At 38.5% G+C, this 19,713-nt stretch overlaps 1 protein-coding gene across 1 annotated transcript in view; it reads right to left on the bottom strand.

Moving 5' to 3' along the window:
• Nucleotides 1-19,713, bottom strand: part of Spag17 (sperm associated antigen 17) — a 300,395-nt gene that overhangs the window by 16,766 nt on the left and 263,916 nt on the right. The window contains exons 37-45 of the mRNA XM_045137882.1: nt 19,297-19,410; nt 18,390-18,435; nt 15,971-16,070; nt 15,716-15,763; nt 12,667-12,766; nt 11,900-12,002; nt 9,735-9,863; nt 8,022-8,158; nt 5,589-5,773 (exon numbers count right to left, since the gene is read on the bottom strand). Of these exons, the coding sequence (XP_044993817.1) occupies nt 5,589-5,773; nt 8,022-8,158; nt 9,735-9,863; nt 11,900-12,002; nt 12,667-12,766; nt 15,716-15,763; nt 15,971-16,070; nt 18,390-18,435; nt 19,297-19,410 (962 nt within the window). The remainder of the gene's footprint in view (nt 1-5,588; nt 5,774-8,021; nt 8,159-9,734; nt 9,864-11,899; nt 12,003-12,666; nt 12,767-15,715; nt 15,764-15,970; nt 16,071-18,389; nt 18,436-19,296; nt 19,411-19,713) is intronic.

Below are 19,713 nucleotides of genomic sequence, written 5' to 3'. Positions count from 1 at the left end.
ATTTAAAAGCCATAATAGCCAGTTAAATATACTCTATAAAACGATGCATGTAAATTGTGACATCAAAAACCTTAATGAAAAGGTAAAAGCTTCACGTTTTTGCATGTACAGAAGTTATCAGCTAAAGATAATATAACTATTAGATGTTTATGCAACCTTAAAACAATGACAGTAGGTATATAAGTAAATAAATGACAGAAAAAGCAGCATAGAAAATTATGAGGAGTTATTAAAAATTATCAGACAGATAGCAAAAGAATAAGAAAAGAACAAAGAAGGCAGGAAACAACCATAAAACAAATAATAAAAATGGCAACTGTAAGTCCTAACTTATCGCTAATCATATGACTGTGACTAGTTTAAATTCTCCAACCAGAACATGCAAACTAGCTAAAAAAATAAAAAAATTAAAAGACAAAAACACACAAAAAAGCTGTGATTACAATCTGTCAATAAGCAGTCTCCTTAAGTTTTAAGGATACAGACATACAAAGTGAGAGGATAGTTCATGCAGTCAGTAAACTAAGACAGAAGTGGCTATGTTTATAATTAACTTTTTCTTGTTTATAATTAACAGTAAGGTAGACTTTAAGTCAAAAAAAATCACAGGAGAAACAAAAAGTCATTTATTGATCAATATATTTATTTATTTATTTTTGGTTTGTTCAAAGTAGGGTCACACTCTAGTCCAGGCCGATGTGGAACTCTGTAGTCCCAAGCTGGCCTCGAACTCACAGTGAACCTCCTACCGCTGTCTCCCAAGTGCTGGGATTAAAGGCATTAATCAATTCAAGTCATCAAGGTGCTATTAAATTTGATTGCATGCAATTACTCATAATCATTCTTTTAGTCCTTTCCATTTTTTTTTTAAATTTATGAGGTGTCTGCTGTAATTTCTTTGCCTTCTTCCCCTCCCCCTTTGGCTAAATGAGAGGTCATCATTTTTTGTTGTTATTTGGCATTATAGGTTTGTGGGTCTTTTAAGAGTTAGAGCAACTAAGGATATAAAGAAAACATTAGTAAGCATGAAAGATGAATTCAATACTAGTAGTACCGGCTTTCTACAATGAACAGATGCAAAAGAAAATTGAAAGTATTGGACGGGAACTCAACTTTTGACCTGATAGGCCCAACAAACATATATACAGAACCTTAGATCCAACAGCAACTTGTTTTTCAGCACCCAGTGAATATTTGTTAAGTCATTAACAGGTCTTCAGAAAAGTGAGATTGGTGCGCATCACTCACCGAGGCGCAGAGCTCCTCCTGCAAGTCCCCTGGCGCAGAGCTCCTCCTGCAAGCCGACCGGCGCGGGCAAGCCAAGTACCCGCGCGGAGGCGCGAGGTTGCGGCGGCGGGGCGGCGGGGCGGCGGGGCGGCGGGGCGGCGGGGCGGCGGGGCACATGCCCAGGAAGAGGAGAGAGCCCCGCGGAGCGCGCAGGCCGCCCAGCGCCACCTCACCTGCCGCGCAGAGGCGGTCTGTGCTCGGAGCCGGGTGTGCTCACATCTGCTTCTGCTTTTTCCCCTTTGGCCTCCACACTTCGCTCGAGGGTTCCAGGAGGGCGAGAAGGAATCCTTTAAAACTGTTCCTTACTTCATATTCTTGAATCTACAGGTCTTGGGGGCTGGGGAGTTGGCTCAGCACTTTAAAGGCGCTTGTTTGCAAAACCTGCCTGCTTGGGTTCGATTCACCAGTACCCTTATAAAGACAGGTGCAAAAGTAAAGTGTCCTGGGGCAGAAGTCCCTGGACTGTTAAACTCCCTAACTTCTCTCTCCTCATCTTCTTACCCTTTTCTTCCAGAGTACCCCCATACCTAAAGCTGAAGGTGACAACATCCCCAGCTTGTAAAGAAAAATCATGAAAAATCTTAATAAAAATTGAGAAAAAAAATGAATGAATGAAGTCTAGTATAAAAAAATAGTAAGATTACAATTATATCTAGTGTAATTTCAGACTGCCGTATCCTGAAAGTTTAAATCAATTACAGGAGAAATCTTGGAACATTGTTTGAGATTAAGTATCATGCTCCTGAACACTGAGTGAGTCAGAGGGAAAAATCAAAAGAGAAACTAGAAAACACGCTGCAGCAAATAAAGGCAAACAACTTGTGAGATGCAGAAGAAAACTAAGAGGGAAGTTTATCAGTAACAAATGTTGCATTAAAAAGGAAGAAAAAGTGCAAGATTAGATCTCAAGGAACAAGAGAAAGGACAATTTCAACTCAAATTAGCAGAAAGAATAAAAACTAGAACAGAAATTAATCAAAAAGAGAACAACAATATAGTCAACAAAACAGAGTTAAATTTTGAAAAAACTGGGCTGGAGAGATGGCTTAGCGGTTAATCGTTTGCCTGTGACACCTAAGGACCCCGGTTCTAGGCTCAACTCCCCAGGACTCACATTAGCCAGACGCACAAGGGGGCGCATGCATCTGGAGTTCGTTTGCAGTGGCTGGAGGCCCTGGCATGCCCATTCTCTCTCTCTCTCTCTCTCTGTCTGTCTCTCTCCCTCTTTCTCTGTCTGTCACTTTCAAATAGATAAATAAACATAAAATAATTTTTTAAAAAAAATGTGAAAAACTAACCAAGATCAATTAACTTTCAGATAGTCAAATAAAAAGAAGGCAAAAAGACAAAAAATTATGAGATCTCAAAAAAAATCACAGAGGACTATTAGGAGCAGTGATATAGCATTGATTTGAATAAATTATATGAAATTGATGAACTAGAAAAGCACAACTTATGAAGATTGAGTCGGGAGGAAATAGAATGACTGGGCAGCCTACTAAACTTAGTCACAAGTCTGCTGTTACCTTGACACCCAAACACATCACTTTGAAATCATAACATTCCCACCCCTGCCCCCATAGGCTCATCCCATCTCATCATGGAAGATACATTCATTCCAACTTTAGCTTCAGATCAACATTACCTTAATATTTAAGCCAGAAAAAAATCACAAAAGGTCATTAATGAATACCAATGCAAAAAATCCTTACTAAGGGCTGGAGAGATGGCTTAGTGGTTAAGGTATGTGATGAGAAGCCTAAGGACCCAGGTTCAGTTCCCCAAGACCTACTTAAGCCAGATGCACAAGGTGACACATGTGTCTGGAGTTTGTTTGCAGTGGCTGAAAGCCTTGGCATACCCATTCTGTCTTCTCTCTCTTCCTCTCAAATAAATAAATAAAATAAAATATTAAACACACTAAAACTATTAGTGCATTGAATCCAGTTATATATCATCAATGATATTATATATGATATGGCCAAGTTCAATTTATCTCTGGCATGCAAGGCTAATTTAATGTTCACAAATCAATCAATGTCATATTAACAGAATTGAAAATAGAAACTGATCATCTCAATTGACACACAAAGTATCTGACAAAGGGCTGGAGAGATAGCTCAGTGGTTAAGGCACCAAAACCTAATGGCCTGGATTCAATTACCCAGTACCTACATAAAGCCAACTACACAAAGTGGCACATATATTTGGAGTTCGTTTGTAGTGGCTGGGGGCCCTGGCACACCCATTCTCTCTGTCACTCTTCTCTCTTTGCTTGAAAATAAATTTTTTATTAAAAAATCTATATTTATAAAAAGTATCTGATAACGTTCAATATCCTTCCTTGATTAAAGACTAAAAAGCCAGGCATTGTGGCACATGCCTTTAATCCAAGCACTCAGGAGGTTTAAGTAAGAGGATCACTGTAAGTTCGAGGCCAACCTGAGAATTCCAGGTCATCCTGAGCTACAGAAAGACCCTACCTTAAGAAAAAAATAAAAATAAAACACCCTCTGAATAGCTGTGGTACAAAAGAAAAGTTCCTTGACACAATGGAGGGTGCCATTGAAAGAATCACAGCTGAAAGACTTTCCCTGAGATCTGATACGAGGCACATATGTTCTCACTGGCACTGACAGTACTGGCAATAGCAGTCAGACGAGGAAAAGAAATGAAATGCATCCATCTGGAAAGGGAGAGGGAATTTACCTCTATTCACAGATGACATAATAAAACATGTTTAGCAAAAGGCAAACACCCACAAGACCGTCAGAACTAATGTGAACCAAGTGAAGCTGTCAGTTTTGACAGAATGTCACTCTACACAAGTCAGCAGCACAAGCAAGATAGATGAAGACATAAGGGGAAAACCTATGGATATTGGTCTTAGCAATAACTTTTTGGTTAACCCAACAAAAAACCAAAGATACAAGATCAAAAATAAATATATGGGGGGCTGGAGAGATGGGTTGGTGGTTAAGTGCTTGCCTGTGAAGCCTGAGGACTCAGGTTTGAGGCTTGAGTCCCTAGGACCCACCTTAGCCAGGTGCACAAGGGGGTGCACATGTCTGGAGTTTGTTTGTAGTGGCTGGAGGCCCTGGCGCCCCCACTGTCTATATGCCACTTTCTCTGTCTGTCGCTCTTAGATAAATAAATAAAAACAAAGAAACAAACAAAAAATAAATATGTGGGAATACACCAAACAAAAAAAGGAGAACAATTCAGATAATTAAATAGTAGAAAATTTAATAATCTGATTTAATGGGTAAAAGACTTGAACTGACATTTCTCTAAGGAAGGCATAGAAATAGCTAATGTGTATATGAAAAAGTACATATTGGCATTAATTAACAGGGAAATGCAAATCAAAACCATTGTGAGATACCACCTCAAATCCGTTAAGATGAGTATGAAGGAAAACTCCAAAGGGAGCTAACTCCTGATGGGGTAGAGAAGAGAGCGGCATGTCTGCATGGAGGCCTGCAGAGAATGAAAATCAGCACTGCCACAAGACACAGAAATCTCTCTTCTAGGACTATAACCAAAAAAAAAAAAAAAGAAAAGAAAAGAAAGAAAGAAAACACGCCCCTTGCAAATAAGAAAAACAACTATGTAAGAAGTTATCTGCTTGACTGTAGTAATGTTCAGAATCTATATGTATCTTGAGGCTCTGTGTTGCATTTCTTAAATACACACAATACTTTTTAAAAATCCCTTATCAAGCCCGTGTGGTGACATACGCCTTTAATCCCAGCACTTGGGAGGCAGAGGTAGAAGGATCGCCCTGAATTTAAGGCCACCCTGAGACTACATAGATAATTCCAGGTCAGCCTGGGCTAGAGTGAGATCCTACCCTCCAAAACAAAAAACAAAAAACAAAAAACAAAAAAATCCTTTTTCATATCAAGTTCGAACATATCAATAGATACTCTTACAGTTGGTTATTAATTTGGAAAATATAATTTTAAGTTTTGTATATTAGTGATTGAAGAACTTGTGTGTGTTTTTATTTAATTGGGACAATCAGAGCCCGAATTACTTCTACCAAATAATGAATAATGGTTTTAGAGGACAAGCTCCATGTAGCTGAAGCTCGCGATTTGCTGAAGAATGAATGAATGGCTAGATGGACGGGTGGATAAATTAGTGAGCAAAGGATTAAGTGAATCAGTTGAAGATTCATATTTAAGGAAGGCACTGTTACAGTTGCATAATATTCATATAAAGAGAAGACAGTGATACAAGCACAACAGCACTGGACCCTGGGCAGATGCTCAGTGAGTACACTGCACTGGCCTCACCTGCAGAAGTCCACTCCCACATTCTGGAGCTTCACAATGGTTGCATAAGTGTGCCCTTCTTTAAGCACTCCAAACCTCACTGATGGTGGGAGGAGATGGAACCCAAATGGGGATGAGTTTGGATTACATATTGCAGCAGATGCAACAGAGGACGTGTACACTTTTCCGCCAACAGAATCTTGCACCTTTGCAGTATGGAAAAAGCACAAAACAACAATGATTCTCTGTGGGGTTCTCAACTTAAAAATATGTCCCTGACAGTAAAGAAAAATAATGTTTGGCTATAAAAAGAATTCATGAGTATGGTCTCTTCTAATCCTTACAACATCCTTCTAAAATAATATTTTATGTTTTATTTTAAAGATTAGGAAACTCATGTTTAGAGATTTGAGAGACAAATGTTAAGTGACAGAGTCTCAAATGCACAGGGTTTTAAAAGAAACATTTTTATCAATTTATTTGAGAGACAGAGATAAAGGAGGAGACAGAAAGGGTGAGTATCCCCAGATCCTCCTGCCACTGCAAATGAACTCCAGATGTATGTGCCACTTTGTGCATCTGGCTTTATGTAGCTGCTGAGGAACTGAACCTGGACAGTCAGGCTTTGTGAGTGAGTATCTTTAACCACTGAACCATGTCTCCAGGCCCTCAAATTCACAAGTTTTAAGGCCTGTGTTCTCTCCTTTGTGTGTCTGGGTTGGGAGGAACTGTGCATTTATGATGAGTTTTGTGATGTTGTCAATGGTTCTGGTTAGGGAATCACACGTGGAACACTGCTCTGCCCTGACATCATCTGAAAGTTAAAGCTGCAGACTCTCAGCCATAGGTGAGACTTTGTGAGGTGGACTTCATTTATTGTTATTATTATTGGATATGGCCATATTTTGTATGTAAACATCACATGTTGGTATCATCCTTTCCCTGCCCCTTTTCTGAAGAGGCCTTCCTCATTGGGGATGCAGGTCAACCCCATGGGGATTGTTGGTCGTGCATTATAGAGCAGCACTCAGTTCTGGGGGATAGGCAATGTCTCTGTGCAAAACGTCCCAACTTGTGGCTCTAACAATCTTTCCGGCCCCTCTTCTGCAAAATTCCTTGAGCCATGATGGGAGCATTTTCCTACTATATTTTTAATTTTCCTTTTTTCTTTCAAGGTAGCGTCTCACTCTATCCCAGGCTGATGTGGATTTTACTATGTAGTCTCAGGTTGTCCTCAAACCCACAGTGATCCCTCAACTTTGACCTCCCAAATGCTGGGATTAAAGGTGTGCACCACCATGCCAGGCTACACAGACTGTGTTTTCCTTGTTTTTGTTTTTTCGAGGTAGGGTCTCGCTCTACCCCAGGCTGACCTGGCATTCACTATGTGGTCTTACTCAGACTGGCCTCAAACTCACAGGGATCCTCCTGCCTCTGCCTCCTGAGTGCTAGATTAAAGGCGTGTGGCATCATGTAGGCACACAAACTGTATTTTTTTAAATTAATTTATTTATTTGAGAGCGACAGACACAGAGAGAAAGACAGATAGAGGGAGAGAGAGAGAATGGGCGCGCCAGGGCTTCCAGCCTCTGCAAACGAACTCCAGACGCGTGCGCCCCCTTGTGCATCTGGCTAACGTGGGACCTGGGGAACCGAGCCTTGAACTGGGGGTCCTTAGGCTTCACAGGCAAGCGTTTAACCTCTAAGTCATCTCTCCAGCCCACAAACTGTATTTTTAACAAAAGCCCCAGGTGCCAGCACTTCTGTCTGGTAGACACAATCACGATGGGGAAGACCACAGTGTGCCTTTCAAGTAAAGAAAGGACAGTGACTAAAACTTGACTAGTGAATTTAAGAGATCACTCCTAACCTGGACGTGGTGGCCGCCTTCTTTAATCCCAGCACTCCGGAGGCAGAGGCAGGAGGATAGACTGAGTTCAAGGCCATCCTGAGACTACATAGTGAATTCCAGGTCAGCCTGGGCTAGAACAAAACCCTACCTTGAAAAAGGAAAAGTAAGAAGGAGATTGTTCCTGTCAGGGCCAAGTGAGGAAGGAGGGAGCTTGGTGCTTGTAATGAAAGAAGAGAAATCCACAGTAGCTGAAGGAGTGTGGGTTGGAGGCATTGTAGGACAAAGGAGTAAATGGGGCCATGCCCATTTGCTTTTTTATCCTGAGCACCAGCAGAAGGGTGGCTAGTGATCCCTTTGGCCAATGGTGAGCTATTAAATTGGCTTCCCTCAAAGACAGCATGCCCAGCAGGGCTGACAGAAGCTAGTTAAAGAAATTCATAAGCCTGTGGGAGCTACTGTCAGCAAAGCTCTGCCTATCTTTAGGCATGGAGCAAAGGTCCTCATGGTGAGATAGAACACAGTAGGCCACAGGGGTGAGAGTGACCTCAGTTCATTTATATTACATAAAACACTGGGGGCTCTGGGAAATTTGTCTGTTTTACCTTGGGAAGAGGTTGAAACTTGGGCTTGGAACTCATCAAATAATGAGGTAACCTCACTTTTTCTTTCCTTGCTTGTCCAGTGACATCCTGCAGCAATGACTGGGTTGGAATTTTGATAGGCACAAAAGGTTCAGCTTCTGTTAGAGGAAAGTTTAAATTATGCCAAATGGACTTTTCTAAACCATCTGCAGTACTACATCGTACATAAAACATGTGCCAGCATAGAAACTTGTCTTCATTCCTTCTCCAACAACTTTAAAGAAATGAAAGCTTTACATTAATTCTCATTTTACATTTGAGCATTTTACAAAACAGTTCTCTATATATTATCTAACACTTGTATTTATAACAATCCTATGAGATGAGTAGATGCTCTTAGCATCAATATTTGCTTTTTTTTTTTTTTTTAAGAAGGCTCCCACTCTAGCCCAGGTTGGCCTGGGACTTACTCTGTACCTCAGACTGGCCTCAAATTCATGGTGATCCTCTTACCTCAGCCTAACCAGGTACTGTGGGATTAAAGGTGTGTATCACCCCACCCAGCTAGTATTAATTTTGAAAAATAAAATTCTAAAGAAGATGTCAAGTAACTTGCTGTCATAGTTAAGGTGTTGTCAACTTGATCTATTTAGTAATCCACAGACATCCCTTTCAGGTGGGTCTTGGAGGTTGCTTCCAGGAAGGATCAACTAGAGGAGGAATCCTTTCTTCAGAGTGAGCTCTTCCCCCACAGCAGGTGGCCCCTCTAAGAGGGGGACTTGATATAAGGAAGCTCTGGGTGAAGAGAGCCCTTCCTTCTTCCCACTTGGCTATGGGAGCTGCTTGCTGCCTTCCAGCATGGATTGAAGACCAGCATGGACTGAAGATCAGTGTCAATTGAAGACCCGTGTGGATCAAAACCCAGCGGCTCCTCAGGAAGCCTCCAGGCCTTCCCAGCTATTTACAGTGCCAGATGGGGACTTCTGAGGCATCTGGCTACATGGACTGAGCAGCTACCAAGTTCCTTAATTCTCAGGCCTGCAACTGCTATTGGACTATCGTAAACTAATCCAATAAATTCCCTTTTTAAAATAACTCATTCTAGCAGTTCTGTTCCTCTAGAGAACCCTGACTAATACACTTGCCTATGTTGAACTTATCTTAAACCTTGGTCTTCAGAGTCCTTTCCATTAAGTCAGCAAGGCACAGAATCATAGACATATTTCTTTTCTTAAATATTATTTATTTTGTGCTTTATTAGTACAAATACTTAGCTTTGGTTACCCCTCTCAGCTTCTTCTCCCCCTCCCCATTCTCTCCCCTCCTCTTGGCAGCTTCCTTACTTTTACCTCACTTGATCTGCAACCATCGCTACCCTACTTCTTTGAAGCCTCATGTTTTCCACCTCATGGGCTTCTTTCTGGTTCCCTGGCATTTACATGCTCTCTCACAATAAAACACATACCTAAAGGTTCAAAGTTAGGATCCACATGTGAGAAAGAATGTGATGTTTCTTCCTTTCAAGCTGAGACTTGTAGACATTCTCAAAATGTGTTTGGTATACTTTATATGCTTAGAAGCTTTATGAAACTTTATAGCTCCAGGATTCAGGACCCTCTGGAATTTTTTCTGTGACTTCCAACCCTACTCCTAGCCCAGCATCACCGCCTATATGCCAAAGGGACACAACCTTTGCTTTTGAGAAACTGTAAGATCAAGCAATGATTGCCATACCTTCTGTAGGTTTTGATAGCTTTTCCGTTTGGCTCTGGCTAGCAGACTCCTTGGGATTCTCAAGATTTTCTAACTTTGGAAGAAGAGGTGTACTTGAGGATAGTACAGAAGATATAGATGACTGAGAATCTGAAATAAAAACAAACTAACTAACTAAGCAGGCAGTATCAAGAGATGTTTTGGCCAATAAAATGATAACTTCTAATGGTTGTGTCCACAAACATTGAGCAGTGTGCTTTGCAATGAACAAGGTACTTTCTCCCATTCTCTTGAGAAAAAAGTATAAGAAAATCTAAGAGACAGAAGTATAAGAAAATCTAAGAGACAGATTCCTCACAATATGATTCAAATGTTCACAACTGATGAACATGACAGTACTGTAAGTTTCTACTCTCTGGGGGCTGGCTGATTCCTGTGAGCATTATAACTAGATAGTAGTCACCATCTTGTGCTACCAAGAGGCCAGGTATGTGTATCTAAGACTGACTGAAATACAATTAACTAACAAAGGGTTTATAATTTTAAATGCATTAATTCCTGTGAAAATGTGGTTATTTATTAAAATAACTTTCAAAACATAAGTATATATGAAACAAATTTTAAGTAAATATATTTATGACTGGGAAAGCAAATGTATTTCAACCTGTGTGTATGCTAACCTTGCTTGTCTGGTCATAGCTTCCAAATTACTGTGCTGAAAGATTCTATAGCCTATCTTGCTTTACAGAGGAGCAGACCTTGACTGATTGTTCATGTCTGCCCAGGGTGCAGCAGGCCTAACTGACAGCACAAGGACCACCCCTAATTTCTCATCATTACAAATTACAAGTGATTGTTTTTCAGCTGTGCTTTTTGCTTTGTAATTTCTGTTTGAAATTAGATGTTGCCTTAGACAGACTCATGATAGGCAGCCAAAGCTCAGGCATTGCATTGGACAGTAGAACATTCTCTCTAGATATCTTAATTACTAAGATAACTAAAGAGAAATATTAAATTTCATTTCATCAGTACATATGTCAGCATGCATTTACTGAGGATGTAGGAATTCTACCACACAATCATACCTAAGAAATTGACAATTCCATAATGCCCTGATTCGACAGTCCTCTAAAATTTGAAATCTGTAGTCTGCCTAGAATATCATATATAACTATTTTTCTCAACATATCACATACTTTTTGTTATTTAGTACATTTTAAGCTAGAACAAACACTCTTTTTGTTTCAACATTATTGATTTGTGTGTGTTGTTAGGGATTGAACCCATGGCCACATGCTTGCTCAAGTGTTCAGACACTGAGCCACACCACCTGCTGGATACTATTTTGAAGAAACAAAGCCAAATTTCTTCTATAATGTCTACATATGTGTGCATTGACTCCTTTGGTTAGATTCAGATTGGGGATTTTAAAGTAACTTTTATTATTATTATTTATTTGAGAGAGAGAGTTAGAGAGGGAAAGAGAATGGAGAGAATGGGTGCTCCTGGGCCTCCAGCCACTACAAATGAACTCCAGACTCATGTGCCACCTTATGCATCTGACTTACATGGGTCCTAGGGAATCGAACTAGAGTCTTTTAGCTTTGCAGGCAAATGCCTTAACCACTAAGCCATCTCTCCAGCCCCAGATTGAGGATTTTTGACATGAATTTTATAGTTACAAGTGTACTTCACAGTGCACTACATGGGGAAGTACCTAGTGCTAGGTTGTCTTACTATTGGTAAAGGTTTGATTACTTGATTAAGGTGGAGAATGTCATGCCTCCATTGTACATGCACATTTATTTTACTCATTGTAGTTAATAGCATGCTAACTATTTTGAGGCCATGTGAATGTTCTGTTCCTCCTTTCATTATTCCTTTGGTTTTTAAATTAGGTCTTCTAAACTCTTTTAGGCACAAGAAACCTAACCCAAAATTCTATTTATATCTATTTATATATGCTTTCCTTATAACTTAGGTAAATATGTGATATTCAGGTCCCAACATATAAATGAGGGATTGGTACATAGTAAAATAAAAGCCGTTATTCTGTAATATTCAGGTTGCAACATGTTTTGTCACTGAGACAAAAGATGGTATAGCTAGTTATTTTCTGAGAGGACATTAGTGGTATTATTCAATTCAAGACAGTTAATAGAATAAGAATTATACTAACATCTTACCTAGGTGAGGACCAGATATATCTGGAACAGTAGTTTTGTTTGTTTCTTTTTCTGTCTTAGTAAAAGGAGGTAGTTTTCTGGAAAGCTTGTCCAGATAATCACACTTAAAGGAAAAACCAAAGACTTATTTTAAACTTACACTTACTTTAAGCAATTGCCACAGATATTTTAAATTGATGAACAATGATGATAACACCCTAAAAATGAAGTTGCAAATTAAAATTCTCTAAAAGGCTAAGTAAATTCTAGTTTTTGCTAATTAGACATGATTCCTGTAATTTCTTCTCATGCAGCCTCCAGTTACTAATAGCATCCTGAGCACACTTTTGAGATTCCAATCAGGGGCAGATTGGGCCTGGAATTCATGTAGAGAAGGGACAGTGTTCTGTGGCTGTGGGATTCTAAGAAAGCATAATATCTTAGTGCTGTTTTAGTAGCTAAAGGGTGAAGAAATACTAATGGAATAAAAACTTCAAATTGTGATTCATTACAAGACAATAATCAACAAAGACTCATCCCAATGTCAAGCTTAAAAGAGATAAAAGGATAACAAAATAGTCACAGTGTAGGGCATGGAGGGAAGTGCTAGTAAGAGCTTCAGCACTGAAGGAAGACAGGAAAGTACTCTTTCGTGTAAAATGCTTGTGAGAATATGGATTTGAGGGTAAGGCTTAGTCAGGTTAATGTAGTAGCGAATAAAATAACATTAGGAAAGTTAGCTTACATAGGAACATGCAATTCAATTCCTATTAATTACGTTCAATTACCTGAGACTTAAATAACTGGCTCAATTCAGATTTAAAATAGGGCGTTGCTTCTTTGTTCCTAATTTCAGCTAGATACTTTTTTGTTTGCTCAATTTTGTTCCTGGTTGATATTTTCAAAAACATGCAAAAGAAGACAAAAAAATTAAAAGAAAAACATTTTCTTGTGCTTTAAATTTTTTTATTTGCAAGGGGAAAGAGAGAGAGAAGGAGACTGGGAGGGCCAGCAGGGCGGCAAGAAGGGAAAGGTATGAGCACGCCAGGTCCTTTGCTGCTGACAATGAACTCCAGATGCACATGCTACTTTGTGCATATGGATTTATGTGGATCCTGGGGAACTAAATCCAGGTTGTCAGGCTTTGCAAGCAATCACCTTTACCTGCTGAGCCATCTCTCTAGCCCTTTGCTTGAACTTTTCCTCTAAATTCCAAAGAACACAATGAAGAACTGAGAGAAATCATTCACTGGACTTTTTGTTTTTTGGTCAACTTGTTTTTTTCTACTTTTTAGTCATATTTCCTACTTTGGAAATCAGACTCTTGTATAAGGTAATGAATAATATTACCAGTAAATCTCAAATGACTAGTCTCACACTGGTTGGACCTTTTGAGGTTATACACAGTTCTCTGAAATTTGAATGACAGCTGAAGGCTTACATAATATTAGTAGCAGCAACAGTAACAAACATAACACCTCCAAAATCAAAAAGGAGCAACACCTGAAGAAGTGGCATATACTTTAAAAAAAAAAAAAAAGCCAACAGGATACTCCTGTTTGTTGCTCTTTTAGTACCAGGACCCCTCTACTAAGGGAGTCAATATTCAAAGAAGGCAAATGAGCTACCAACTGATGCTTTCAGATAAGATTTGACTCCATTTTAGAGTAACACACTCAAGGCATAGAGATTAGGTAGCTATTCCAAATCACATAATTAATTTTGAGGTTGGTTCAGGCTGGAGAGATAGTTTAGCAGTTAAGGCACTTTCCTGCAAATCCAAAGAACTCAGGTTCAATTCCCCAGGATCCACGCAAGCCAGAAGCACAAATGGTGCATGTGTCTGGTGTTTTTTGCAGTGGCTGAAGGCCCTGACACACCTATTCTCTCTCTCACATAAATAAATTAATTAAAAACAAACTCAGGTTGCATGCCTCCAATCCAATGGTCTTGCCAGTTGTACCTTCTAACCAGCCATCAGTTACCAATGTGAAAACTGAAAGGGGCTAGATATTTTACATTGGGCTATTTTCATATTTTATAGATAATCAAACTGAATTCTCTTAAGTGAAGCAAGCAGTCAGCATATTAAAGTGTGTATAAGTTTGTACTACAGTTGTCCCTGGATCAGGGACTAACCAAGGCTCTTACATAGGTGACATGCCTGCAAGTATTGGAAGGGTATGATCAACAAGCCATCTTACTTAAATATACCAATAATTTTATATTAAAATATCTTCTCTCTCTTTCTTCACTGAAATTCCTCATAAAGCAGGACAGAGTGGATATTGCTCTTGACTCTTAAATTTTCCTTACAAGAGAATCAATATATCTCCTAACTGATAAGTCCAATATTTTTTTAATTCTTGAGTTTTTCTACCATATTTAATATTTATGAACCACTTTTCATTCCCTTGAAACTTTTTCTTCCTGTACCCAATCCCTTTTCCATGTTGCCAATATCTTTCTTTCTATGCCACACACCTAATAATGTGTTTGACTTTTATTGGCTTGCCATTAACTATCTATAAGTTAAAATTTAAAACTGAATGCTTCAAAAGTTAAAACTAATAGGTAACATGTTAATAAGTACAGAATTCAAAAGTCATTAAAAGGGACCTAATAAAAAGTAAGTCTCCATCTGATATTGTCTCCTGATCTCTTGGTCTCCTTCCCCACAGTCTTTGTCACCAGACTCTTGGATATGATTTTTGGCACTTCTCTCATGTGAGAGATACCCCAATGTGGTGGTGAATGAGGTATTTTTTTCTAAGATGAGAACCAGAACAAATAGACTACTAATTCCTCCTAGTTTTAGATAATATTATTTGTATCATCATATTTATGTATGTCTGTCCATTATTCAAGTCTAGCACACAAGCACTGAGGTTTAACCTTGGCTTTGGATCTTCATTTGTTCATGAATCCTCCCATCGACCTAACATGGGTAGAGAAAAATATAGTTTTTGTTTTTTTTCTAATACAGACAGTATATACCTTCTAGTTTGACTTAATAAGTGGAAGTCTCATCTTTCTAATTTCCCAAAACATTCCAAAAGATAACCCTGAACCTTAATGAAGACAATTTTTTTCAAGAGGAGCCACTCAAATGTATATAGACTATTATACAAATGTATTTGGCTTACTTTATGGAGAGAGATGAAATTGGAATCTTAAGCTAGAACTGAAAAGAATGCTCAGTATATACTTCTCACATGGATCCTTGAACATTTGTAAGAAGATTCCAAAGTTTTTATGAATATATTAGAATTACTAAATGCTCAGAGAGTGTTTGCAGCATGTTCTTGCTCAGGAGAGGAAGTGGTTCTCAAACAGGTTTCCTTAAGAGATGGTGACATGGAAGCTTAGTGACACCTTGGATGAAGTGTTTTTGAAGGGAGTCTGTGGTGATTTGATTCAGGAATCCCCCATGAACTTAGGTATTCTGAATGCTAGGTTCCCAGTTAATGGAAGTTTAGGAATTAATGCCTCCTGAATGCAGTGTATTGTTGAGGGCATGCTTATGGGTGTTACAGCCAGCTTATTCGTGCCAGTGTATGGCACACTCTCTTGTTGCTGTTGTCCACTTGATGTTAGCCAGGAGGTGACTCTCAGCTCATTTCATCATTTTTCATGGAGCCATCATGGAGCTTCCCCTCAAGTCTGTAAGCCAAAATGAAACCCTTTTTTTTTTTTTCCTGACAAGCTGCTTTTGGTCAGGTGCAATGTGCGCTTAACTGCAACAGAGTCATATAATAGTGGGGATCCTGGGTGAAGGACCTTGTATTCTATGACTCTGGCCTTTTTGTGCTCTTATAGACATTAGGGCAGAATTACCTCTGTTCTTCTAGCTTTTCTTTCCAGTGTTTTGCTGATGTTGTATGCCTGTGTGAAAGGAAAAAAAAAAAAAGTCTCGTGAAAAGGGCAGTTCTTTCATACATACACTAAAGCAAAACTATCACTTTGTACTGGGAGGTGAAGGGCTTTGACTCAGTGCATTTATGATTCACTGGTGCTATTTTGACTTACATACCTCTATTTCCCAATCATTGCATGCCCAACACTAACTTGAATACAATCAGACTAGCTTACCTCCATTTTTTCTCAAAGAAATCTTTAGTAAATGTTTCTGGTGGACATTTTGGAGCAGAAGCCAGAGATTGCTTGAATAAATCACTTAGGTGAGCTGCAACTTTAAAAACACACTGTTTAGCATTTATCCTTACATTTTTTTTCTTTTAGGTAGGGTCTTACTCTATCCCAGGCTGGCATGGAATTCATTATGTAGTCTTAGGCTGACCTTGAACTCAGAGCAATCATCCTACTTCAGCCTCTGGAGTGCTGCGATTAAAGGTGTACGCCAACACACTCGACCTATCCCTCCTGTCTTGCAGCAAATTTTCAGTCAGTATACAATTACTCACTTGAGATGTTTGCAAGAGTCTACAATCAATTGTGTAGCCAAATTTCCATGGCCCAGCCATAACACGTGGTAAAACACATGAAAAGACTACTTTTTGTTAAGTGTTCTAATGTTATGCTAATGAACATTCATTGTATTGTCCATTGTGAACTTCAGTGATGACCTGTTTGTCCCACACTGTTAGAGAAGCTGTGTTATATGTTATTGACTTCTCTCATATTTGAAACTCAAAGTCTTTCTTTTTTCTTTTGTTAATTTATTAATTAGTTAATTGAGGTAGTGTCTTGCTCTAACCCAAGATAACCTGGTATTTACTATGTATTCTTGGGCTGGCCTTGAACTCACAGAGATCCCCCGACCTCTGCCTTCCCCATGCTGGGATTAAAGGTATGCATCACCATGTCCAACTTAAACAGTGTATCTTGAAACAAATTAACTATCATACTGAATATGTCTCTACTTCTTGAATCAAAAGATCTGATTTTGCTAAGTTTGGGTAATGATATTTAGCGTTTATTGTTCACAGAGCATGGTCCTGGTGGGATGGCCAACTTGCCAAGACAATCACAGGACAACTGGTTAACAGAAGAAAAGTGCTCATGTTCTATAAGCTTAGGAAGCAATTATTTAAATGAAGTCAAATGATTCCTTTCTGTAAGACCTTTTGGCATCCTTAATTAGCTCTCTAAGCAAATAAGACAATATGAAATATTATGTCAACTTATTTTGTCATAAAACTCATTTTTGTTTGGTGGAGCCAATCCCACACAGCACTACTGTAGGAAAGACTTTGGGGGAATGTCAATGTAGGATCACCATTAATAATATGTCATGGGAAGTTTTGCATGTTGTTGGCCTCCTGAACCAGTTTAAGAAATATGGTTACCTGAACCTTCACATATTAGGTAGACTATGTGTTTGCCTGTTATGCAAACCTCTTTGCTTGAACCAAACATTACAAGTTCAAATGAAACGGGATAAGTTTATAAGATCAAATATAGGGCAAGTTAAATCTGAACTTCAGATACACAAATTTTTTTGTGTGTAGCTGAAATTGCTATTATGATAACATAGTAATTATTATTCATTATATACCTAGAAATCACTTTTGAGTTGCATTGTTTGTTTGTGTGTGTGTGTGTGTGTGTGTGTGTGTGTGTGTGTGTGTACACCAGGGTCTCTTGCAAAGAAATGCTCATCCAGCTTTACATGGTTGGCTGGGAAATTAAACTTAGGCCAGCAGGATTGGCAAGAAAGTAGCTTTAACCACTGAGCAATTTCTTTAGCCCTTAGAATTCAGCTTTGCAAAGTCCTTTTGTATTTTTATTCATTTAACTTTCATTCATGCAGGGGAACCCTATAAAAGAGTGACAACAGAGTATAAAAATAGAGGGACTTTGGGGATTGTGACAGTCTCTTTCAAGATGGTCATATGAAGGCTATAGTAGTTGCCAATCACCTTCAGCTAAATATTATTTCATGAAAAGGTAAAATTTCAAGAAGAAAAACATGTAGGTAAACAACAACAATAAGCCAGCATGATGGAGGATGTATAAGATAGTCTGAGGGTTTAGTAAATCCCATGGCTACCAGTTTATGACCTTTGTCATGTAGCTGAAAACAGAATTTAAACAAAATCCAACCAAATTTTCCAATGTTTATTTACTGTGAACTAGGAAACCAAGTTTGTTGGGGTTTGAGAAACACATCTTGAATGAGGAAGTTGCTGTCTTACACATGCTTGCTGAATTTGGATGATGACTGTGCACTTGATTACCAGTGGGGATGTAGATGGTGTGATGTTGGATGGTTGGCTATTTTTTCCCTGTATCTTAGTTATGTTCTAAGTAGTAGAGGTCAACATGAAAGTTAAATGTCAATGTTTTTCATTCAATGGGTGAAAGTTAAAGATTAATTAGACAAGGAATCATGGTTTTTGAGGATCTCAAATATAAACCATTTCAACACAATGTAGCCAACACAGGAAGAGTGTTGTGAGGCCTTGCTATGAGAATGAAAAAACAAGTCTACTTAATACTATTTTGAAAGTTGTAGCTATATTGCAAAGAAATATTAAATATCAGTTACCTTCAGTAACATGACTTTTTGTGGTTTCTTCCATTTTAGGGAAAGACTGAAATGAACATACAATTATTTGATGATAATTATATTACATATTTAGAAGCACTCTTTATCTGTTAAATTTGACTTTTTATGGAAAAACTATAAAATTACTTTCTAGTACTAATGTAAAACTTATTTGAATATTTTGTTATTTATTAAAAATATATTTATTTATTTGGGAGTGGGGAGATAGAGAGAAAGAAAAAAAGAAAGTATGTGGGCATGCTAGGACCTCTTGCCACTTTAAATGAACTCCAAACACATGCACCACTTTGTCTATGTGGCATGAGTATTGGGGAAATAGACACAGGTCAGCAGGCTTCGTAAGCACGTGCCTTTAACCTCTGAGCCATCTTCCTAGCCCCATTATTCATCTTAACCTAAGAAATTTCTCTTAAAATGGAAATAATTTTAAGTCACAGAATTGTCTTTTCTTCTTTTTGATTTTGTTATCCAATCATTCAGTATTTCCATAGATATTAATTTCTTCAAAAGACAATACATCTTTCCTTTGAGCATCTCTAGGATTATCAATTTTTTCTTTACTTAATTTTCTACCCCAAAGCTTACATATAGCTGCCTGCAACAAATATACCACTTTTAGCCACATGTCCAGATTTCAACTTAAGTGGTACTGGGAAAACATAGAAAATCTTCTGAATTATCTATGACCAAAGGAAGACCTAAGGGGAGAAATTTTGGAAAATTAAACACATAAAAGAGTCTGATTTCCATAGAAACAAGGAATTTATAAGTAGGAAGCAAATGCTTCACAGAAATGGCAGAAACCTTACATGGCTATTCATTGTGGCGTTTAACTTGGAAGCCTCTAACAGTGAAATAAATGGAAAAACACAGGACATTTTCTCACCATAACCAGCTTGAGGAGATCTGCAGCATTGCCTCTCTCTTCCTCAGTTCTGGAATCCTTGACTGTCATTTCCTGCAGTTCATCTTCTTTCTTTAGAATATGATTTATATAGTCCTAGATTAGTAGGATAAAACAAAGATGAAAACAGAATAAGGAGAGAAAGACATCAACATAGTCAACATCAACTTGAGGTATTAGAAAAAGACTAAGAGTTAAATAAGTTTGCATCTCTCAGCACATAGTTAACTAGTCAAACAATCTGGAACACCTTTTCCTTGTAGGTTAATAAGCAAAGACCTGGACACTCCACAAGTAAGGCTTTAAAGCCCCAGAATGGAACTACACAAGGACCTTAGACAGAACCTGCTTCTACCTCTGTGCCTCAATGCCCTCTTCAATAAAATGGGTGGGTTGAGT

The sequence above is a fragment of the Jaculus jaculus genome, chromosome 19, assembly GCF_020740685.1.
Source record: "Jaculus jaculus isolate mJacJac1 chromosome 19, mJacJac1.mat.Y.cur, whole genome shotgun sequence".
Taxonomy (NCBI): domain Eukaryota; kingdom Metazoa; phylum Chordata; class Mammalia; order Rodentia; family Dipodidae; genus Jaculus; species Jaculus jaculus.
The sequence above is the reverse complement of the archived record's forward strand: the minus strand, read 5'-3'. Positions and strand labels throughout refer to the sequence as shown.